At 40.2% G+C, this 20,470-nt stretch overlaps 1 protein-coding gene across 1 annotated transcript in view; it reads right to left on the bottom strand.

Moving 5' to 3' along the window:
- Positions 1 to 16,549: 16,549 nt before the first annotated feature.
- Positions 16,550 to 20,470, bottom strand: part of ZNF704 (zinc finger protein 704) — an 88,331-nt gene continuing 84,410 nt past the window's right edge. Inside the window, exon 9 of the mRNA XM_061448221.1 lies at positions 16,550 to 19,250. Coding sequence (XP_061304205.1) covers positions 19,139 to 19,250 — 112 coding nt within the window. The 3' untranslated portion in view covers positions 16,550 to 19,138. The remainder of the gene's footprint in view (positions 19,251 to 20,470) is intronic.

Below are 20,470 nucleotides of genomic sequence, written 5' to 3'. Positions count from 1 at the left end.
CTGATGGGAATACCAGTTTATCGGTATTTCTCCTACCTCGTCCTGGTGTTGACTTTTGCCACCGATTTTTAGCCACTGCAGATTCATTGCGTACCACAAGAGGTCAGCACTGGATAAGTTTGCGCCCCCAGTGACTGGTCTGAAATTTTTTTTCAGATCCCGAGAATGTGCAGTTCCTGTTTCAGTGAAACTGTTGAGCACCGAGTTCTTTCAGTAACACTTGTATGTAATACAGTTTTATTTTGCACCCATTTTTTATTTTGTCTCTCCTAAAAAGGATGATTTTCTAGTTATTTTCCCTTTTGCTGCATGTTCTTATTTTGAAAATTAACTCTGTGAAAAGGGTCTCTAAACCATGTACGCACGCACACACATTATTATACCTGTATTATATATATTTTATATATATATATAAATGAAAAATGCTACTTGTATTATTATGAAGGAAAGCTAAAAAGCCTGCAAAGCTAACAGTCTGGGTGGGGGGGTAAGTCAGCTGCTTCTAGCCAAAATGAAATGTTCACGTATTACTGAAAAATACTGAAGTTACTGTTTGGTGGGCTTAAACCATGACAACCAGTGATCTGTAGAGCCAGGTTAAGATACTTGGAGCTATGCCACAAGGCTGGGTAAAAACAAGCTTCCTTGTTTAAGCCCGTCCTTGGTAATGGTGCCTCCTTTCTCCCCATCCATACGTTTTGTTTTGTTTTTACAAGTTGGCAAAAAATTGTAAGAATCATAGAACAGTTTGGGTTGGAAAGGACCTTGAGATTATCTACTTTCAAGCCCCGTGCCATGGGCAGAGACACCTCACACTAGACCATGTCCCCCAAGGCAATGAAATCTTGTTTCAGAGCAAGCTGCTGTGCTAAGGTGACCACGAAGACCACAAAGATGAGAAAAAGAGTAAGGAGAAATTTGCTTGTCATTTGCCTTGCTGGGCTTAAACCATGACACCTGCATTGAAACGACAGTGTTTGAAAACTCTGCTCCTTCCCACGAAATTGTAGAGAAAAAAACCCTGCATCTGTTCGTGGTGGTATCATCTGTGGATAAAGCAGGAAAATATAATTCAGGAAGGTACAAGTTCTTTCTCTCTCTTCTCCAAAGCTAAATTTAGAACACAAATCTTAGCAAAATGTTTGCTTTGTATTTTGTTAGCCGAAAAGAGAACTGTAGCACAGTCTTCAAACCAGTGTGGCAATTTTTATAACCTAAATATTTGTCTTGGCACAATAAAGAGTGGGTGGGAAAGTGAGAAAAAAAATGGCAGTTTAAGCAAATAAATTAGAAAATAATGCGTTCAATTAAAGGCGCTAATATACTGCTATTGTTCTCTAAGTGGTATTTTCATTGCTAAAAAGTCGCTTTTGGTGTCCCAGGTTTCCACTAGGACCTCACAGAAGAAGTAAGATTGTAACAAAATGATTTTTTAACCCCACACTTGGAGAACAGCTTTCAAAGGTGGTGGCATAAAACAAGACAATGGCAGCATCTGAAATAAAAAATGCACAAGACATTTCAACAAAATATGTTTTCTTGCAGCTAAGAGTATTTGAAACCCAAATTTGAATTTAGTGAATTATTTTAGATGAAAGAAATGAGGTAGAGGAAGTTACTGATGCAGGCAGGGAAGGAATAATTCTGTCCCAGCATTTTCTAATGGAAGGACGTGAAGGTGACAAATGTTTCTAAACCAAATGTGCCTAAGGTAGTCACTCTTAAAACTGTTTAGAACTTGCTCAGGAAGACAAAGCCTGGAGAGCAGAGTGTAGGGGTTGAATGTTGAGGTAAAATGAAATCTCTTTTCTGTAATGTACAAAAGTAGAAAACATGTTTGCATAAAGGGAACTTTAATGGCCTGTCTGCCTGTCTTCAGAAAGATCAACTAAACAGATTATCATCTCTGTAAGTGGCATTTCAGTAGTGGAATTTAATCTGAAATACCACAAAACACTTCCCTGCTAATTACATGAGTTTGGATTGCTTCCTTTTTAGATCTGGAGGAACTGGCCATAAGATTACCTAATCCAATGATGCAGGTCATCAGCCATTGGAATAATCTGCCTAGGGAAGTGGTGGGTTCCCCAGCACTCGACACTTTTAAGACTCACTGGATAGGGAGCTGGGACATCTAGTCTAGGCCATGTTTTGCCTAGAATGGTTTCACCAGATGATTCTTGAGGTCCATTTTAACCTATGAAGCCAGACAGCTCTGGGTACCTGCCTGGCAGGAGTGGGGCTATGAAGACAACAGACTCCTTTAAGAGAAGCTACAAGGAGTGTTGCCCACTCCAGCAGCACCTGGGATCTGCTTCATCCAATGCATGTTCAGGAAGGGGCTGTTTGGACAAGCCTGGCTGTTGGTGACAATACATGTTGTGGGCAGCAAGGCAGGGTCTTTGCCTGAACTGTTTTGCTTCTGGCTTAGAGAACAGATTAGTTTAGAGATCTTTCTTACCAGAGAAGGATGACAGAGTATGCATGTGTGTGGTGAGGAGGTGTTGCCTGAAGGGAGGAAAATGCAAACAGAAGAGTGATTAAACCACTCATTAAATTTAATAGCCTTGCTATTTATATTGGAGTTGGCTTTGCAGCAGTGGGTAGGAACGCATTAACCAAAGGAAAATCTAAATATGACTTAACAAAGCTAGAAAGGGAGTTGAGAACTTGGACAGAAATGGTAGTAGTTTATACTTTTTATTCTTTTTTTAAGAAACTACTCCCTGTTTCAGGAATGTCTCTCCAGCTTGCAAGTTTAAAGCAGTAGCTTCATGAGCTACTCATACCATGAGAAAGGTATATGGAGTTCAAATGAAGCTTTGCTTATCGGGAGTGTTCCTTGTCGTGCACAGGAAGGCAGCTGTTCCTCCTCTGCCAGGCAGGAGCAGAACAGGAAAAGCGTTGTTAGCTTGATGCATCAGAAGATGCAGTTCTATAGCATGAACCTGGGAGTGGGAAACCACAGTCACTAGCTAAAGGCTGCACTTCACATTCACAGGGCCAAAACTTAAAAAACAAGGGCCATGTTCCTGTCTTGTGTGTCTCAGCTCATGCTACGGTGTCTAAATATATGCCTTAGGAAAGGAGCTCAGTGTTGTTTGTAATGAAGTCGATGCAAAGGCTAACACTGACTGGAGCTAGTCCTTGGTTGATGCACTGACATTTGTGGTTACAAAAGAACTAAAGTTGACATAAACAAGTAGAAAAAGCTATACACAAGGGTTTTATTACAGGAATAATTTGACATACTCTGCGGTAGTCAGAAACAAGTGTATTTAATTAATGTTTTGTGGACATCATAACAGTCGGAGTATTTCAGCTGAACAGTCAGTATTTGGCTGAATTCAAGCCAGTGCAAATTATGACATAACCATACACAGGAAGTTACAGGTCTACAATGAGGTTAGACTAGATAGCAACAGCATATTTATTGTCACATCAAAGCATTACAAAGTATGAAAGCCCAATATTTCAACTATCATCTCTAAAATGGTATTTGTACAAACCTGTTGTAGATACCTAAATGTAAGGATTCAGCGCATTGGTAATGGATCATGACTTTATTTTGGGGAGTTATTTCAATAACCAAAACTATTTGGGGTAACAAGAAGAAATGTAAACATCTCATGGTACTTTGAAAGTCCCTTCTGAGAAAATACAACATGTGCCACAGGAAAAGTGCATTCTAACTGGTGTGTCTGCTATGGCCAGTTTGACTCAAATTCACATAGCACCAGGTATTTATCCATTTCTGCAGTAAAAAGTTAGAAAATCTTTGTATTAACTCAGAAAAGAGAAAACAAAGTCAAAAGGTTTTCTTCTTCTTTCTTTAGAGGAACAAGAATTAAATAAAAAAAAACAACCCCACCCAACATTTAAACAGTTATCTCCTATGTACAAAGGAACCAACAGCTAGCAAAGCGCATAGCCACTGAACAGTCTTTATCTTTTTTCTTCAGATTCATGTATCTGAATATGTGAGTTTATTTACAGGTGGACAGGTATCCACAGAAGTAATAATCAGAATACTTCTATTTGGCTAAAAGTTGTATAAAAAAAGACAAAATGCTTTTTTCAAATACTTTCCAAATATATATATATATATTAAAAGTATTCAGTATTTCCATCAGTGCCAGAGTTGGAAGCTCCCTCTTATTTTAGAAAGTTAACCTTGTGATAGGAAGGGACAGCAGAGAACTGGCAGTTGCAGTCCAAGCTTTGATTTGAAGGACTGCAGCTGGAGCTACACTGAGCACACTGGGCAGTTGCAGAGAAATGGAAAGTGTCTTTCTGTTGCTGTTGTTATATTGTTTCTGGTGCATCCTGGTACCAGAGATGTGTCAGCTCCAGAGAGCCTCCTGGACCAGTCTGAGCATCCCTACAGCCACCTCTGCCCAACCCTCCTGGGCAGGGCCCCCACTGACAGAAGTAGTCATGTCTATGGGAGATGCAGAAGCTGACAAACCCAAAGCCCTGCCCTCAAGCACTGTTTTCAAGTCACTGAGTTCTTGGATGGTGTGGTCAGGGCCCTGCAAGGAGTATGTTTTTCTATTGAGCAACATACAAAAAGCACTGAATTCTTTGAAAAGGACAGTGTTTAAAAAAAATCAACCCAAACCCCTCTGAAGTAGTAGAAATATTCTTTACACAAATGAACATCTAGCATGGGCAGGTAGTTCAATGAAGGGGAAAACATAATTTCCACTCTAATTCCTGTAAAGAATATAAAGTGGAAGCCTTAGCCTATCAAATACAGATACATACTGCAAAAATATTTTTCAATTAAACACAACCTAGAACAGTGCACATCTCTGGATAGATAAGAATACTACTGCCTTCAGACTGGTATCAAACGTTTAAACAGTTTGCATATAAACAGAATCTTTCTTTGTTGTTCTCTCCAGGCTTGCTTTACTCTAAAGCAAGGATATTCTTAATACTTCCAATTTTCTTTCTTGCCATAGGATAAGCTGTAAGAAACACACTTCATTAACTGACCAGGCTGGGTTGATGTACAGTACAGCAACAACCCAAAGTTTAAGTAAGAATGTCACATGCAATACCTTTTTCATTAATTTAATTGCACAGACTACAAGAACAAGATACCCATTTTCCATCTTTCCTACTCTCTTCCAACAGATGTTACACTAAAAACAAGATCTGATCTTTTGTCTCTTACACATCCCAGCCCTGGAGTCCAGTCAATGATTAGGATGAAGGATTGGGTGTTTTGAGCATAACATCATCTGGGGCATCAGGTCTCAGCCGTGAGTCTACAACCCCTAAGGAGTCATCCACACATCCTAAGTGGTGTGCTGCAGAGCACTGTGGAGGAGTGGTGGCAAGAACAAACCTGGGCTGGTAGGGTGGCTGAAAAGGTTCTTTTAACGGGGAGGATCATGGCTGCAAGCCCTATTTGCAGTGGCCACCTCCTTGGCATAGCTTGTTCTAGTGTTGCTGCGGACTCTTACTGACCCTGTGTGAGAGAGCAGCTCCTGGTCCCGCACTTCTGCCCAAGCATGCAAGACACTGAGCAGAAGTGCAAGAGATGCTGGTGCTGAATAAGCACAGGTACCCCATCCCTCTGCTTGGATATGCTGGGCCTGGGATTCCAGACTGGTTCCCCAGAGCATGCCAGACCCCTGCTTGGCCACAAGCCCCCGGCCACTCTGCTCCTGATGAGCTGTAGCTCAGCATACCTCTGTCCTGCACCTCAGGCTTTTGGAGAGCAGAAACAAGACAGGAGACAAACATTTGCTAAAAGAGATAGGAGCACCTTCAGCTCCTGAAGTTTGGCGATTACTAACCTAGGGGAAGAGGTTGGAGTTGAACTGATTCAAGGTACAGTATGCACCTGTATGAAAATGCATAGTTCGCATGTATACATTCATTTACAAAGATCAAGGGAAAGTTCTTTGCTATGTAGTTTCATCAGCATTTGCTTTCAACAAAAATGCAACCTGAAAAAGCTACAGGAGACCAGTTAAGCACACAGCCTAGGAGTTAATGGTAGCTGAATGGCATTTCCCAAATAAAGCATTAGCTTCTTTTTCTTCTTACTTTTTTTGAGCTAATTTTAAGTAGTTTTTCATTCAAAGACTGTTGTTTCTGTAATAACGTGTAATAGATCTGGGGATTTTGAGAGATTCCAATTTAACTGTGGTCATCTGAGGTATTGGCATACCCCATTCTGAGGTTTATTATCAAGCACAAGCCCTGTAAGACAAAGAAGCAAACCAACAGAAATCTGCTTTTAACTATGGTGTGTGAGCTACATTAAAGCACGATTCTTCTAAAATGCTGAATTCTAGTTCAGAGGCGAAGAGTGATTTTTGGCATTTTTTGGCAGTCGCTGTGCTAGAAGATCTTACGAGTTTGCTCACTTTTTCTTTCAGTTAACACTTTGGAACCTAGCTGCTTCCCTTGAGGAATGTCTATTGTCCTGAGCATCCCGGAATGTACAACAGTAACATACCAGGCAGGATTGGCTTAAAGACAAGGAGAAAACCTTGGTTTAAATGATCTACCTTAATCTTGTTTTCCATTTGTGTTTTTTTCTGAAGAAACCTGCTTTCGCACTTGCTATACTTACTAAAACATAGTGGTTTGCTCCTAAAGGCAACTTCCACAAAGATCACTGTTTTTACTAATCAAGATGTTTTATAAATATTTAATTCAGCAATGAATCGACTTTGTTCATGATACTTCATGTTTCTTCATGTTCTCAACTTTTACTTAGGGAAAGAAGTGGTTAAAACACTTACTGGATTACTTAAAATTCTTCCTTGCAATTGTTATTCAACCATATCTATGAAAATTGCATAAAAGCATTTTTGAAGCTAGAAAAAATAATCAGATAATCAGGAATTGCACGGAGGAGTAAATTCATCAAAGCCTATTTTTCAATCTACACGAAGAAACATTGCCTGTAGCTAGTGACCTGATCATTCACTGGGAAATGAAACAGCAGAAAAGATTCTTTCCCTACAAGCAATGGAGATTAGAAGTGCAAGAGGACAAGATTTGCTCATTCTAAAACCCAGTAAATAGAAACAAACTATTACCGAAGTGAATGAGCTTGGGGAACATGGTCTAGTGTGAGGTGTCCCTGCCCATGCCAGGGGGTTGGAACTAGATGATCTTAAGGTCCTTTCCAACCCTAACTATTCTATGAGTCTATGAATAACTTGGATAACTCGAGGAAAAAAGTATTCCTTCTCGGTTCTTAGAAGTAACTGTGTCCAAAGCTGATTTAGTGCATTAATCAAACTCAGGAGCAAGTGCTTAGCAAATTAGTAATTCAGTAGTCTTTCTTCAACATCTCAAGTGCAACCACATTCTTCTCAGTATTTTCACTCAGTTCTTTTCATAGACTTTTAGGCATTAACATTCACATTGCTAATTTTGCAAATGTTTCTAAGAAAAACATTCAGAATGTTTGGAGCATCATGACTTCTACTGAGAATGACTCCCTGCATGGCTGAAGTCTGTTGGAAGTGCTTTTGGTTCAGCAGGCAGAATTGACTTGGATGCAGACACAAAGATTTTAACACCATTTTCATATAAAGGAACAGCAACAGGGAATTTTGGAGAGCCCAAGTCTCTATGTTCTTGGTCTAGCACAAGAACATTTTCAGTAGCAATAGGTTGCAGAGGCTTTTTGATGAGTTATGGCCATGGTTCTCTGAACTTTTAGAGTTCTCCCCAGCTGCAGCTGCTACAGGGAGACAGAATTTAACAAAAGGCTGCAGAATGGCATTTTTATTGTGGTTTGTTATCTTAAGAAAAAAGAAAAAGCACCTGCTTCTAAGAAACAGATTTTTTTGCTATGTGCAAGTCACTGGCAGTGGAAGTACCTTATCTAAATCTGCTGCGCTGACCCACAGATGCCCCCAGGGGGCAGAATCAAATCAGATTGTGATCATGTAGAAGTCTTTTTTAAGCTTTCCTTCAAACATACATGAAAATAGGGAAACTAGTCGGGCAACAGATCTGTTATTTGTGCTGCCTGATGGGTTGCCATCTTGGAGTAGGCCTGTCACTGCTCTTGCTCCTCCAGCTCAAACTGAGTATTCAGAGTCACTCTGTGCTTAGGGCAAAGCTTTTAAGCTTAGTTTTTCCACACTTACAAGACCTGAGCAGTGTTGTGCAGCACTCAGCTCTGTGGTAGGTTGTATACGTGACATTAACCTACAATTTGTCTTCAGCACAGGTATCCCAGTGCCCACTAATGCCAAGCACGAAGCTCGCATGTCACTTGGCAGTGCACTTGCCATGTTCCAGAGTCTCCTGTTACTCCCTAAAAGGACACCACCGCTTTACAACATGCAGAAATACCCAGATCTTGCCCATTTTTGTAGACAAAAACTGTAGCTTGATTAAAATCAGCAGGATGATCTACTTGCAGCTCAAGGTGAGACAGTAATCATGCTACTGGAGCAGAGGTTAGCTTTTAGTTTTATGTAGAAATGTAAAAAAGCAGGATGTCTGAAAGCCTCTTTAAAAGGCTGTGGGAGGTGGCTGACAAAGCGCTTTTGAAAGGGTGTCGAGGACTTCAGAGCTGTGTGTGGTCTGTGCACACACACACATCAGCCTGGGAGAAGAGAGCCCATGAAGAAAGTGAGAGTCTCACCATCTCTCTCTTCTTTCACTACTGTATGCTTTGTTTTCCAGTCACTGCAGACTTCCATCTTCCCAGGTATGATTTGGAATAAAGAGTTTGGACAAAGTAAAAGTAAAACAGGTCTTTATTTTTCAGTATGCTCCACAAGATTTAAATGAATTTTGTACTGGGATAGAGTAGCTGTTCTTTGTTTAAATACTTTTAACTGGCATCTAAAAATTCTTAAGCTAAACTACATGCCGTTGTATTAGGGCTGCAAGTTTAACACCAAAACCAGAGAGAAGGTAAGTAAGCTCTTCATTAGCACATTTAGGAACAAGAAGATTGTCTTTATGACACTGGCTCCCATAATTAGAGGGGATGAAGGCAGGAAAAAAACAAATGGAAGTACTATTGTCACCCTGGAAATGCATTTGTAATCACAAGAGTTTGGAGAGCTACTGCTTATAGCAGGGAAATACATACTCCCATTTGACTTCAGGTAGTGTCTTGTATGAATTCAGTCCCTCCAGGGACAAGGGGCTTATCAGACTGCCCACTAGACAGCTCTGCACTAGCCTGGTGGAAAATACTATTTCTTGAGCAATTAGGTTAATCCAATTTCAACTTTTCTGTAACCTCTTTTCATTTGAACCTGGTTTATTAAATAGTTTTATAATTCTTTAATCTAGATCAGACTAATTTTGTTAAGACCCGTATCAGTTAAACTAATGCAAATAAGCAGATCCAATGTCTAGAACTTTGTCTTCTGCTTACTTACATTCCATTTTAAACCATACTATCCATTAATGTATTAAATTTACCAAACGGTAAATAATTACAGAAGCTATAGTATTTCAACATATCACTAAAAACATCTCTGACCTAAATAGTTTATTTGCCGTATTTTATGGAACTTGCATGTTTATAAAAACATCTTCGTTTCATGGTCAATTTCTAGTTAAAACTAGATTAACAAAAGCCCAACAAGTGAAAAGAATACATAAAGTGCAATGCAGAGCAAATAAAAGTACAGTAATTTTACACTGAGTGAAAGAGAAATGCTCTGGTTCCAAAAATAATAATTCAGAAAAAAAAAATTAAAAAAAGAACTTACATTTACTTTATGTTCTCTAAAACCATATTTGATAGGAAACAAAGGAAGAACAATGTATGTGGGCACTTATTTCCCTTTTGTGACTCAAGTGAGATGGAAGGGTGTACGGCTCTAAGTACTGCAGTCTTAGTCTGTAGTGCTTACTCTTACTTGCACTTCGCAAACAGAGTGTATTAGAAATCCCGTATTAATAAAAACTGGGCAACTGGCCAGCAGCTGCTTAACTGGTGTTAAATTCACCCCCTTCTCTGACGGAAATACTTTTCTTATATGAAATAGTATGACTAGCAGAGGAGAAGAAAACGTACTTACTTTCTTCACAGAGTTTAACCAAATATAGTGCAACTGATGCTGGCAGTTACCTTCCTTCAGTTAACTGATGAGCCTTTACCTTTTCCCAACAGTCCCATCACCATTACACTGATCCTATAATAAAGAGAGGCTGGAAAACTGCACTAGCAAAGCAGCTGAGGATCTTTCCTACTTGCCATTATGTCTGGGTAAGAAGTACACCCTGGTTTTCTGTGGCCCACAGATCTTGCACAGGTATCACATTCCCCAGTAAACCTTGCATGGCCTGAGACTACCCTGAATAACATCAAGTTGGCTCCAGGACACTCCTGGACCAGGGAGGAACACGGCCCAGTAAGACTGCTTTTCATGTCCCTTAACTCTTCCAGTATCTGCTTAGCAAAACCATGGCACAGTTAACAGTCTTAAGACTCACTGCACGTAGGATTATTGATCTAACTCTTCCCCCACCACCTCCAAGACTCCGTATCAAAATCGGTGCTGTTTTTATGGTATTCTATTAGTGCTAAGCAACCATGTGTTAGTGGAGCTCTCCTGAGCTAAATACTGGAAGAGTATGAGCAAGTCCAGGCCCTTAATGAGACTCCAGCCAAGACAGAGTGAGATAAAGGCAGTATTGTCATGCCTGCCACATGAAGAGCAGAGGTACCAACCCAACAAGCCATATCCTGATGTAGCCTTTAGGCATTTTATACAGACCTACACTTTTAGGAGTGGTTCAAGCTAGCATATCCCAGGATATTTCTCTCTAGAAATGTCTCTATCAGGGTAGAACAGCTCTTTCAACAGTAGCACAAGCTTATGCCAACCTAATCTGCTGTGGAACTACAGTTGTTAGGTGAAATGTAGAGATAAAATCTAAAATAATATGGCTAAACTCCATGACTAACAAAGATGATGTCTGGTTCCTTGCAAATGCAGGGGTTGCTAGTGCTGTGTTAGCAATGCCACTGGGAAGTCATGGGGCAATGCCCCCTTTACGAAAGTCTACTAATAAAACACTTGTTTAGGAAGTGGAGGAGTTGGGAAAGAGGTGGAAATAGCTTCCTTTAGCTGAGGGTCAAACTCATTGGCCTGGTGTAGGGCTCTTTAGGGTTCCAGTAAATCTTGGGGAAAAAGCTAAGGTTATGGGGGTCTGAAGAGCCCATACGGGAGCGTGCTCCCACCAGCTGATCAGGGAGCTGCAGCATGGCTCTGGAAGGAGGGAAACCACCACTTCTGGTTTCAGCTCTGGCAATACTGTAATTTATTTAGTGACCTTCTATAACATAAAAGTCCTCCAAAAGTTTTATTTTAAGCTCTGAAAGAAAGAGTATTCTTCAAAAGAGCATTCTGCACTGTGGGTCATGAATGAATGCAGACAACCACTTCCCTCAGGCTGGACATAACACGTGCAGCACTTGCTCCAGCTGACAGCAAACGATCATGGTAGTGACTCCCTTCACAACAGGTTTGCTATACTGGATCCCATCCCAAGAATCCTCCTTCTCCCTGGGCCTGCTATCAGTAGGGTAGATTACAGGCTGAATACCATGTACTTAACAGCTCTTAAATCTGTCACAAAGTGACACATCCAAAGTACTGCTGCTTTGGTATTGCTAGAAACTGGGCCAACATCTTCCAACCGCACCACCAATATGCCTGGGTGCCTATCCATCCCTCTCACAAAGCCTATCAGCAAAATCCTCTTCTCAAGCACTCACACTCTCAATTACAGTAGAAATAGTCACATGGAGGAAAACCCACATGCTTTTGTTCTACACCCCTTTCCCGTATGAGCAGTCCTAGTCACTGCAGTTATTTACAGAAGCAATTGCATCTCTCCTGAGGAAATCTGCAATGCTTCGAGGGCCCAGCTAGTTATACCACTATCTGCATTTTGCTCTTAACTGCGTAACAAGACTTTTCATCAGGCTTGTAATAAAAAAAAAACCAAAACAACAAACCAAAAAACTTCTGCAACTGACTGCTTAAGACTAGTTTCCTCCTACTGGGATCTGATTCTGAGCAGTTCTGTTTCAAGTCTTACCTGACTGGCTCAAGCCTCTTTCAACTGATGTCCCTGAATTTGAGCCTGTCCTTTCAGCCTTTGCTGTAAGTCAGTCAAACAGCGAAACAACCAAAGAACTTTTGTCTAACAGATGAGATTATTTCTGCCTTTTAGTTAATTCTGGACTTTAAGACAGAACAATAACAGCAATGGAAAAATGGCATGTCTGTCATTATTTAACAGCAAAAAAAAAAGGTGTATGATAGCAAGACACACCATACTTGGCAACTTGTATTCTGCTGATCCCATGGTGCAGATGGAGAGAAAAAATGTAAGTGGAGCTTTTAGTTTGATTGTTGAAACCCTTTTCATAACTGAACTACAAACCTTTAATGTAATTTTTTCCTGTATAACCTCCTTGATGTTACATACTTCTATGTAGGTATATAAGCTATATAAACTTGCATGAACTCTCCATATAAGATGGAGCCGATCATGTTGTATGATCCCATTCAGACTGTATACTGTGATGAAGGAATCTCTCTATTTTAAAAGTTATTTTCAAAAGAATACAATTTCAAGCCAAGCAATCCCAAATCCTGTTTCATGGTGTATAAAATGGTTATAAAATTATACCAGCATTATAATTTCAGAGAGGTAATAAGATCCCAGTGCTATAAAAGTCAGTTTTAAAAGAGTGCACATTTTGAAGTGTTGTACAGACACACACGACTTGTTTCCATAATTTAGCCCTTTGTAAGTATTGCACCTTGTTAATAAGGCTACCATCTATTTCCTTTTAACACTACAAATTACACAGACAACATCATCTGTGGCTTAAAAGCACAGCATTCCTAAAGCTTTTAGGGAAACATGTATTTCCTTGCACACTCAGAGCTCCGATGACTCCAGTTGCCTGGAGGAGTGTTGAGCGTACAGGGAATACAGATGGAACTATATACATTTATGTAACGTGACCTTCTTGTCATGTGCTGTTTTTTTTGACATGCTCAAATTAGTTCCTTTGAACTTGATGGCAAATGGACACCGTTTACAAACCTAGGCAATGCTTTCACATGCTCAAGTGTATGGTTAAACCTGTCTTCATTCTCTCTTTCCCTCTGCAATGCAAGAAATCATTAGAAAACAAAATTCTCTATATTTGTCTGGTCTCTAAATACAAGATAAATTGCATAAAAGCAGAGAAAGATAGATTGTCTTACAAAGTGCATATTTCAAACAAAGCTATAAGAGTATGTGCTCTTGCCAAAAGCCTGGTTTCAGAAGAGCATACAAATGTGTGCCTAACTTTAGAAACACACGTAGTCTCATCAACGGAGAACTCACACATAGAGTTAAACCCCTACTTGAGTGCTCTGATCTACGTGAGCCTACATTTTACTGCTGGAGTACCAGTAGCTTTACCTCTGCACAGCCAAACCTGCTGGTTTATAGGTTAGGTGCTCCCCTTCCCTGAAAGATGTGTTGGCTTCACTGCAAGAATTAATTACTACAGCTAAATACTGATACTACAAATTCTGATGCCAGGTGCTATTTACACTTTTAGGTCCTAATATTGAAGATCCTCACTTTCATTCACTTCAGTATAAATATCTGGGAATTTGCAGAATGGAGTCCCTGGATACAGGAGAAAGAGTTGACAGGAAAAATTATTATGGACCCAAAGTAATTTCTTTGTACACAAAGAAAGAAAAAAATGAGAATTTGCATATGTATTCCTTCAAAGTACCAGTTAACAGGGTTTAATAAAATCTTAGGTTTCCTGAAGCTGATACCTTTGCAGATATGATAAAAACCTACCAAACCCATGGTGCCACATTTTTTTTTAATTCCATGTAGAATGAGCACTTTGCAAAGTGGGTACTCAGCACCTCCAGGATATCATGCTAAAGTAGTATTTTTTTGCTTGCTGAAGTAATTTGGTATGACGTATACAATTATATAGACACAATTATAGACAAAGTAATCTTTGACCAAGCAGCTATATAAACAAGAAGCCTTCATATTTACAGTAGATTTCCTAAAAGATTTATACAAATGTATAGATTTACACTATAATTAGGTTATGGTTCAAGCTCACTTTCTGTATTTTTATATCATCAAACATGTTTTTTTTTCCCTATTTGGAACATTATAAGCTGTAGCATTAAGACCTTGTTCAGTAATTACTGCTTTCTTCTAATTTCAGTAATTCAAGTAGTGACATATTGCTCTTTAATTTTGTCTAGAAAAAATGAATTTCTTAGCCATCTTCCATTCAAATAAAACTATACCCTGCCTTTACATCCCTCTTATGTTCCCTGAGGAAATCTGCATTGACTCTTTCTTTTCCTGTCTTCCAAAGGCAGTTTTTACAAGCATTTTAGTAACATCTTTTATTTGAGCATTACACATCATACACTAATTGCTGAGATAAAGACTCCAAAGTAAAACCTGATTTCTTCAAGAGGACTGGCAAACGGCAAACACCTTCTGGTGTCACTGGAAAGAGACTGATTTTCAGGGTTGTTCTGGATTCTCCTCACAGATGCAGACAAGGCCTGCTCGTATCTAGCAGATGCAAAATGTATTTAAACCCTCAGCCTGATTAATTTTTCTTGTGGCTTACTTTCTAGCTATTTTGCTAAAGGTGCCATAAAACTCTCCTGAACTTATACTAGAACAAAATCTAACCTATGATGCTTTGTAACAGTCCACAGTTATCAGTGAGAAAACCCCTGACGAATGCAGATTAAATCCCATACTCCATACAGGTCTCAGTTCCAGTGCTGCAACTGACTGCTACCACCTTACAGGAAGATCGAATAAAGTGTAAATATAAAACCAAGATGACACTTTACAAATGTTTCCTTATCAAAATATTTCTATGAAAAAGCGCAGCACAACTTTCTCCACCAGATGACCAGTGTTTGAACCAACAGAAACAAGCCTCACTTGTAACCTCTGAAGTCTCTGTACATAGCTAGCAAGATTCTGATTTCATGTCCTATTTCTGAGGTGGTGTTTCAACATACTTACAGGCAGGGGAAGAAGAAACTACTTTGTATTGCCACAGTTAGAGTGATTGTCCTGAATTCCTGGCAGGGTCATTCTCACTGGTCCCAGACCATAGCAAGAGGGAGAAAACCATCCTGCCTCATTGGGTCAGAATGACTGAAAAAGTGAGTGACAAGAACATCTGGGATATTGCATGAAGCTGGAATTGTTCTTACATGCAGTTCTACAAGAACTTCTGGCCAAAGCTTTGCCTCCTGTAGTGTTGCCCACCTGGTCATTACCTTAAAAAAGTGAAGGGGAGAAGGAATGAACAAAGTGATGGTGGGGACAGTGAATGGCTGCAATTAGTCTGGGATCATTTGACAGCTGACGCTCATACCAGGCAAATGATTTGGAAAAACCAATTCAACAGACAGGCATTCTGCTCAGCTTATTCACACCATCAGGGCATACAGGTTTGGTTTACACAACAGATACCCACCAGGTGACAAGTGGCATTGGTTAAAAGTCAGTGTAAACCTGCTAATTGGAATAGAAGAGCTCTTGCTCCCTTTGCATCTTGTTATATTCGTGCAAGGCACTACAGAATCAGGCACATTGTTTTGGGTGGAAACTGTTTTATGACTGTGATGATCTGAGTTTGTAACATCCAATAGCTTCATATAGGAGCAGTTGGAGCACAGTGACATTTTAAAAATTGCCATTATAAGTTTTCACTTCTAAAATTATCTTTTTTTTCTATATCTTTGGGGGATGGAGTAGAGGGGGAAGTGGGAAACAGCTCTGTTAAGCAAGACAACGCCTGAAGAAAAGTATTAGGGATCTGTACAGCTGATCTCCACTGATACTGATGTTGGCGATTTCTGTTACCAGCATCAATACTAGTAAGTGGTTAAAGCCAACAAAATAGATCCTGCCAATTTTTTTATTTCAGGGGGAAGCTCTGGCTCTTGACATGAACAAACCCACATCCAAATCCCTGCAGCACACAGAGGCTGTGTGATGCATTCGGGTCACTCCTCTGGGAGTTAGAGACAATCACCTACCTCCTGCAGAGAAACCGAAATAGGGCAAATGGCATGTACTGATGATGACAGATGCCCACAGCATTCAGGCTAGCCCTTTCTTGGGAAAACAGAAAAATCTGACTCTTCCAGAGAGGCTGGTGCAGCAGTTTGAGATGCATGGACATTAGAAGGACAGCGACACAGCTTAGAGCAACACAGAAGCAACAGACTGAAAACCAGAAGAACTTATTCCAAATTATGCTGGTGCTGTCAGCACAGGAAAGGCTTTGCTGACGTTTCTGTTCTCTGCTGGGTGTGTCAGGAGGGTGAAGGGGATCCTGGTGGGAGCCGCAGTGCTCGTGCAACATGAAGTAATCTGAGTTCAAGGCACGAAGCGACTGGTGAGCGCTTCATGTGGGTCCAGGTGGCCACGCTGCCTCTCTACCGCTATCCATGGTAACTGGAGAAGTGCCTGCTTTTGAATCAAAATGCCACAGCCATAAGATGCAAAACTGATTTAATATAAACTGCTGATTAAATGTTGTGTAAAAACACTGGTAACTGAGCTTTGTCCTGGCAGGATTTACCAAGTATCTTCTGTCCTCTGTTTCGTTAACACCAGCTTCCTATCGCGCTTTGACAATTTGTGGCTTTTGTGCCTCTGTGTAATCCGTATCAAATCTGTACCAGAGGGCAATCTGGTCTGGCAACAAAACCATTCTTCCGTGCAGAAATTCATAAAGAATAATCTTATTACAATAATTTGTAAAGTGCCCTGGGGAAGGTGCTCACGATGCCATGACATTACAGAAACAATATACAATTTGATACATTATTTTCCAATAAAATCTTCCAAAGCAAAAAGGGAAAATATAAAAGGAGGGGAACAACAAATATAGAGGCAAATACTGCCAGTCTAACGATAGTAAAATTAATTATGGAACACTTCATAATTAGTCTCAGAGTGCTTGTAAAAATTGAGGCGGGAGGGGGGGAAACTGGCAGGAGTATCTTGGAAAGATCCCACATTTTCTAAGTTCTACCAAAGTAGAACCATCAGTAAGCTCAGTGTTTGAAGCTGAAATGACTACAAATTACTATGAGGTATTTTACTAAGGAAATTGAAAAAAATACAACATCCAAAGAAATACCATGACCCACATTTTACTAAGAGTAAAGAAGATAATACAGTGGCTATGCATACCCACTGACCTTTAGTGTCTTGGGTTTTGTATTTATAAAGAAAACAATCTTTCTCCTCCCTGGTGATCCCATATATATATATATGTATATGTAACTACACAATATCTAGTTTCATATAGATATATATACTCATACACACACGTGTATATATTTCAAGGTCTTACTAGATTTCAATCTTATTTTTCTTTCTTTCTTTAATGACTTAGAGAACACATTGGGCAAAAAACCACGTAACTGGGTGCATGCAAGTGTGTCTTGCCACTTGTGCATGTAAATCACACCATTTGTAAATAACTGCAGCAATAGTGTGCTCAAATGAGGCATCTGATTGCCCAATTAACTTGTTCAAAGAAAATCAGATGATAAGCTTCAGTAGCTCCTATTATAGATTTTACTTTTCAGTACTACTTCACTGAATTCATAGTGTATATTCTAAATGACTGCATTGTTGTTCTGTGCTTTTACATAGGCATAAGCAGCAATGCACACTTCATAAAGCTATCAAGTCAACTCTGGACTAGATTTTAGCTGTATAGATACTTGAGTCCCCTTAGAGACATCTTAGACAATTGTCTGTCTTCACAGACAGGGAAACTGAAGTACCCAGATCTATCCAAGCCCTGCAAGTACAGAAATTTGTTAATTAGTGTATCAAGATTAGTTAAGAAATGGACTTTTTTACCATAAATACATCGCTCCTTTGCTGCTGAACTTCTATTTATGAGATGATGTTGTGGAAAGGGGGCATTTTCTTTTCTCTACCAACTTTTTGCATCAAATAAACCTTAGAAACTATAATAAGGTGAAAAAAAAAAAAAGCTGAGCAAACCTTATCTTAACAACAATCTCTCAAATAAGAGAAAAGGAAGCAAAGAGCAGAACTGCTGGGCTGGATCATGTCCCTGAACAGGTATTACATATAATCTTAGTGGCTGCATTTACCAGTTCTTTATAGGCCTCCCGCAGGAACAGGCGCACTGGTCCAACTCTTCATCCTCCCTCAGGAATGGGGGAGCGGCAAGACAAGCTACTGGACCCCCATTTTATTCTTACAGGTTTCAAGCAAGCATCCTTGGATTTCTTCTCTCAACTTCTTGTTGTGACAGTATCTGCTGGTGACTTTCCATTGCTGCTTTTCTTCCTCTAGAGTATCAAAATCCAATTTGGTACTTAAATAAGTTTGTTCCACTCCACTGATCTGTGCCTGGTTTAAGAATCTTCCAGGAGCACTGCTTGTCCTTCTTGTGAATTCAGACTTTGCTTGGCTCCCATAAACAAACAAATGAAAATCCCAACTCCTCCCCACATGCCCTTTCCAAAAATAGAATATAATCATGACGATTTGTATCAGGAAAATTATTTAGCAGTCTCCAGTCTTAGTACAGCTTTTGCTGAGAAAACTGTAGCTTATAGGACTCTGAAGTGTTTATTAGAAAGCTTTCAAAAAGAGATCTTTGTTTCAGTAAAAGTGTTCAGTTTAGCAAATACAGACGTTCACGGCACAGAGACTGAAATGGTTAAAAATGATCTTAGGGAGCAAGTAGCTCATAGAGTTAGCAAAAAATTAACTTTTTCCTTTCTTTTACAGAAAAACACTAATAGCTGCTCTGGTTTCCATACTTAGACAGATTTCTGCTTATGCTCTTGGTTTTGCTTGCCTTGTTTTTTTTCTCTATTGCTCCACACAGGTTTTGATTAGTGCTTTTCCTTGGCTACAAGTGCTTCACTTTGAAATACAAAGCTCTTTAAAAAAAAACACCCCGAAAAAACAAAACCCCCAACACCACATCACTGGAGGGAAAACGGGAAGTGATACAGTGCAGCTGAGCAATCTGGTTCTGCTGTTGTCCTCCCCCATCCCAAAATCCTCTGCACAATTTCAATCTTTAGTCGATGAACCTTTGGCAGGCCTTCTTCCATCGGCAGGCAGTACACCACATATCTCTGTTCTCCATCCCATAGACCTTCCGACACTTTTTCCCCTCCCCTCTAGGCTTCCTGTCAGAGAGAAAGGGAAGCTTGTTAATGACATGCTTTTGTAGCTTTGCTTTATCACTGTAAGATCAGGACAACAATCTCAAAGGAGTGCAGTAGGCGGAGAACACCCCAGCTTTTCAAAGGGATTTGGGTTTTCTTTGAGTCAAGTGGGAGCTGAGGAAGCAGACAGACATACAGCCGTGACTTTGCAGCTCTGAGGGAGGAGTCCTTCTCCTCATCTGGCTTCTACAGGCTCTGAGCCTGCTCCTCTGCACCAGGGATGACCCCAGGAATGTACAGCCTTGACTTTAGCCAGAAACTAAACCCAGTCTGCATAAATGGTACTTTATCCAGGCTAAGTGCCCAGCTGTAACAGGCAGCCACAGCTATTCTACGGTACATCCTGGCCATGTCAGGCAGAAGTCACTTTTGCTGTAGAGCTGTGTTACCAGTCTTCTGCATAGTTCTGAGCAGCAGACCTTGACTACCAGCAGGTAGCAGCTATGCAGAAGAGGGCAAAAAGCTACCAGCTCCTAAGCTTGCCTGTCCTTCCTGCATTGTTTGCTCTGAGCTCAGTGACTAAAAACCAACAAAGTGATCAAGAACTAGTCTTAACCTTTGCCCTCCTTAGCAGCACATTTACATGTGCTCCTCTGTTGTCCCCACTGTCAGCAAGGCAGACAGTATGCGCTTTTAGAGCTGTAATAATTGTCACGTTTTCCATCTTAAAATTGCACTCAAAAATTCACAGGTTTAGAAAATGATCAAAGTAACTGTTAAAATGGAACCTCTTTTTACTCAGCACTTAGCAAGACAGCAAGCCTGAGGAGTGATGCTACAGCAAGTAACTCACTGCTCACACCAGCAGTGCCACTGGTCCCGGTGTCTTTAAAAAGTAACTGCACAGACAGAATTGTTTTACACCCATATCACGTGCTGCATGTCACACATGGGAATTGCCTGGTGATTCCTCTCTTGCATACCTACACATTTTTTGAATACTAAACATTCATTAATAGGTACAATCCATGAATTAGGAAGATCCTCAGTTTGGTTTGTAGCATATACAATGATCTGAGAGTGATGCCCAGGATGCTTCAGTTGGAGCAGTGAATCTGGGCAGCGTTTCTTTGCAGGGCAATTCAGATCTGCAACTGAATTCCAGACATGCTGGCATAAGGCCTGCAGTTGTGATCCACAGTCTGCCTTTTTCATTTCACAGCAACTTACTTTTCCCCTGA

This window comes from Pezoporus flaviventris, unplaced genomic scaffold, assembly GCF_033815535.1.
Source record: "Pezoporus flaviventris isolate CSIRO_AGI_PZ_B2104156 unplaced genomic scaffold, CSIRO_AGI_Pfla_v1 ptg000007l, whole genome shotgun sequence".
Taxonomy (NCBI): domain Eukaryota; kingdom Metazoa; phylum Chordata; class Aves; order Psittaciformes; family Psittacidae; genus Pezoporus; species Pezoporus flaviventris.
This window is presented reverse-complemented; position numbering and strand designations above follow the sequence as displayed.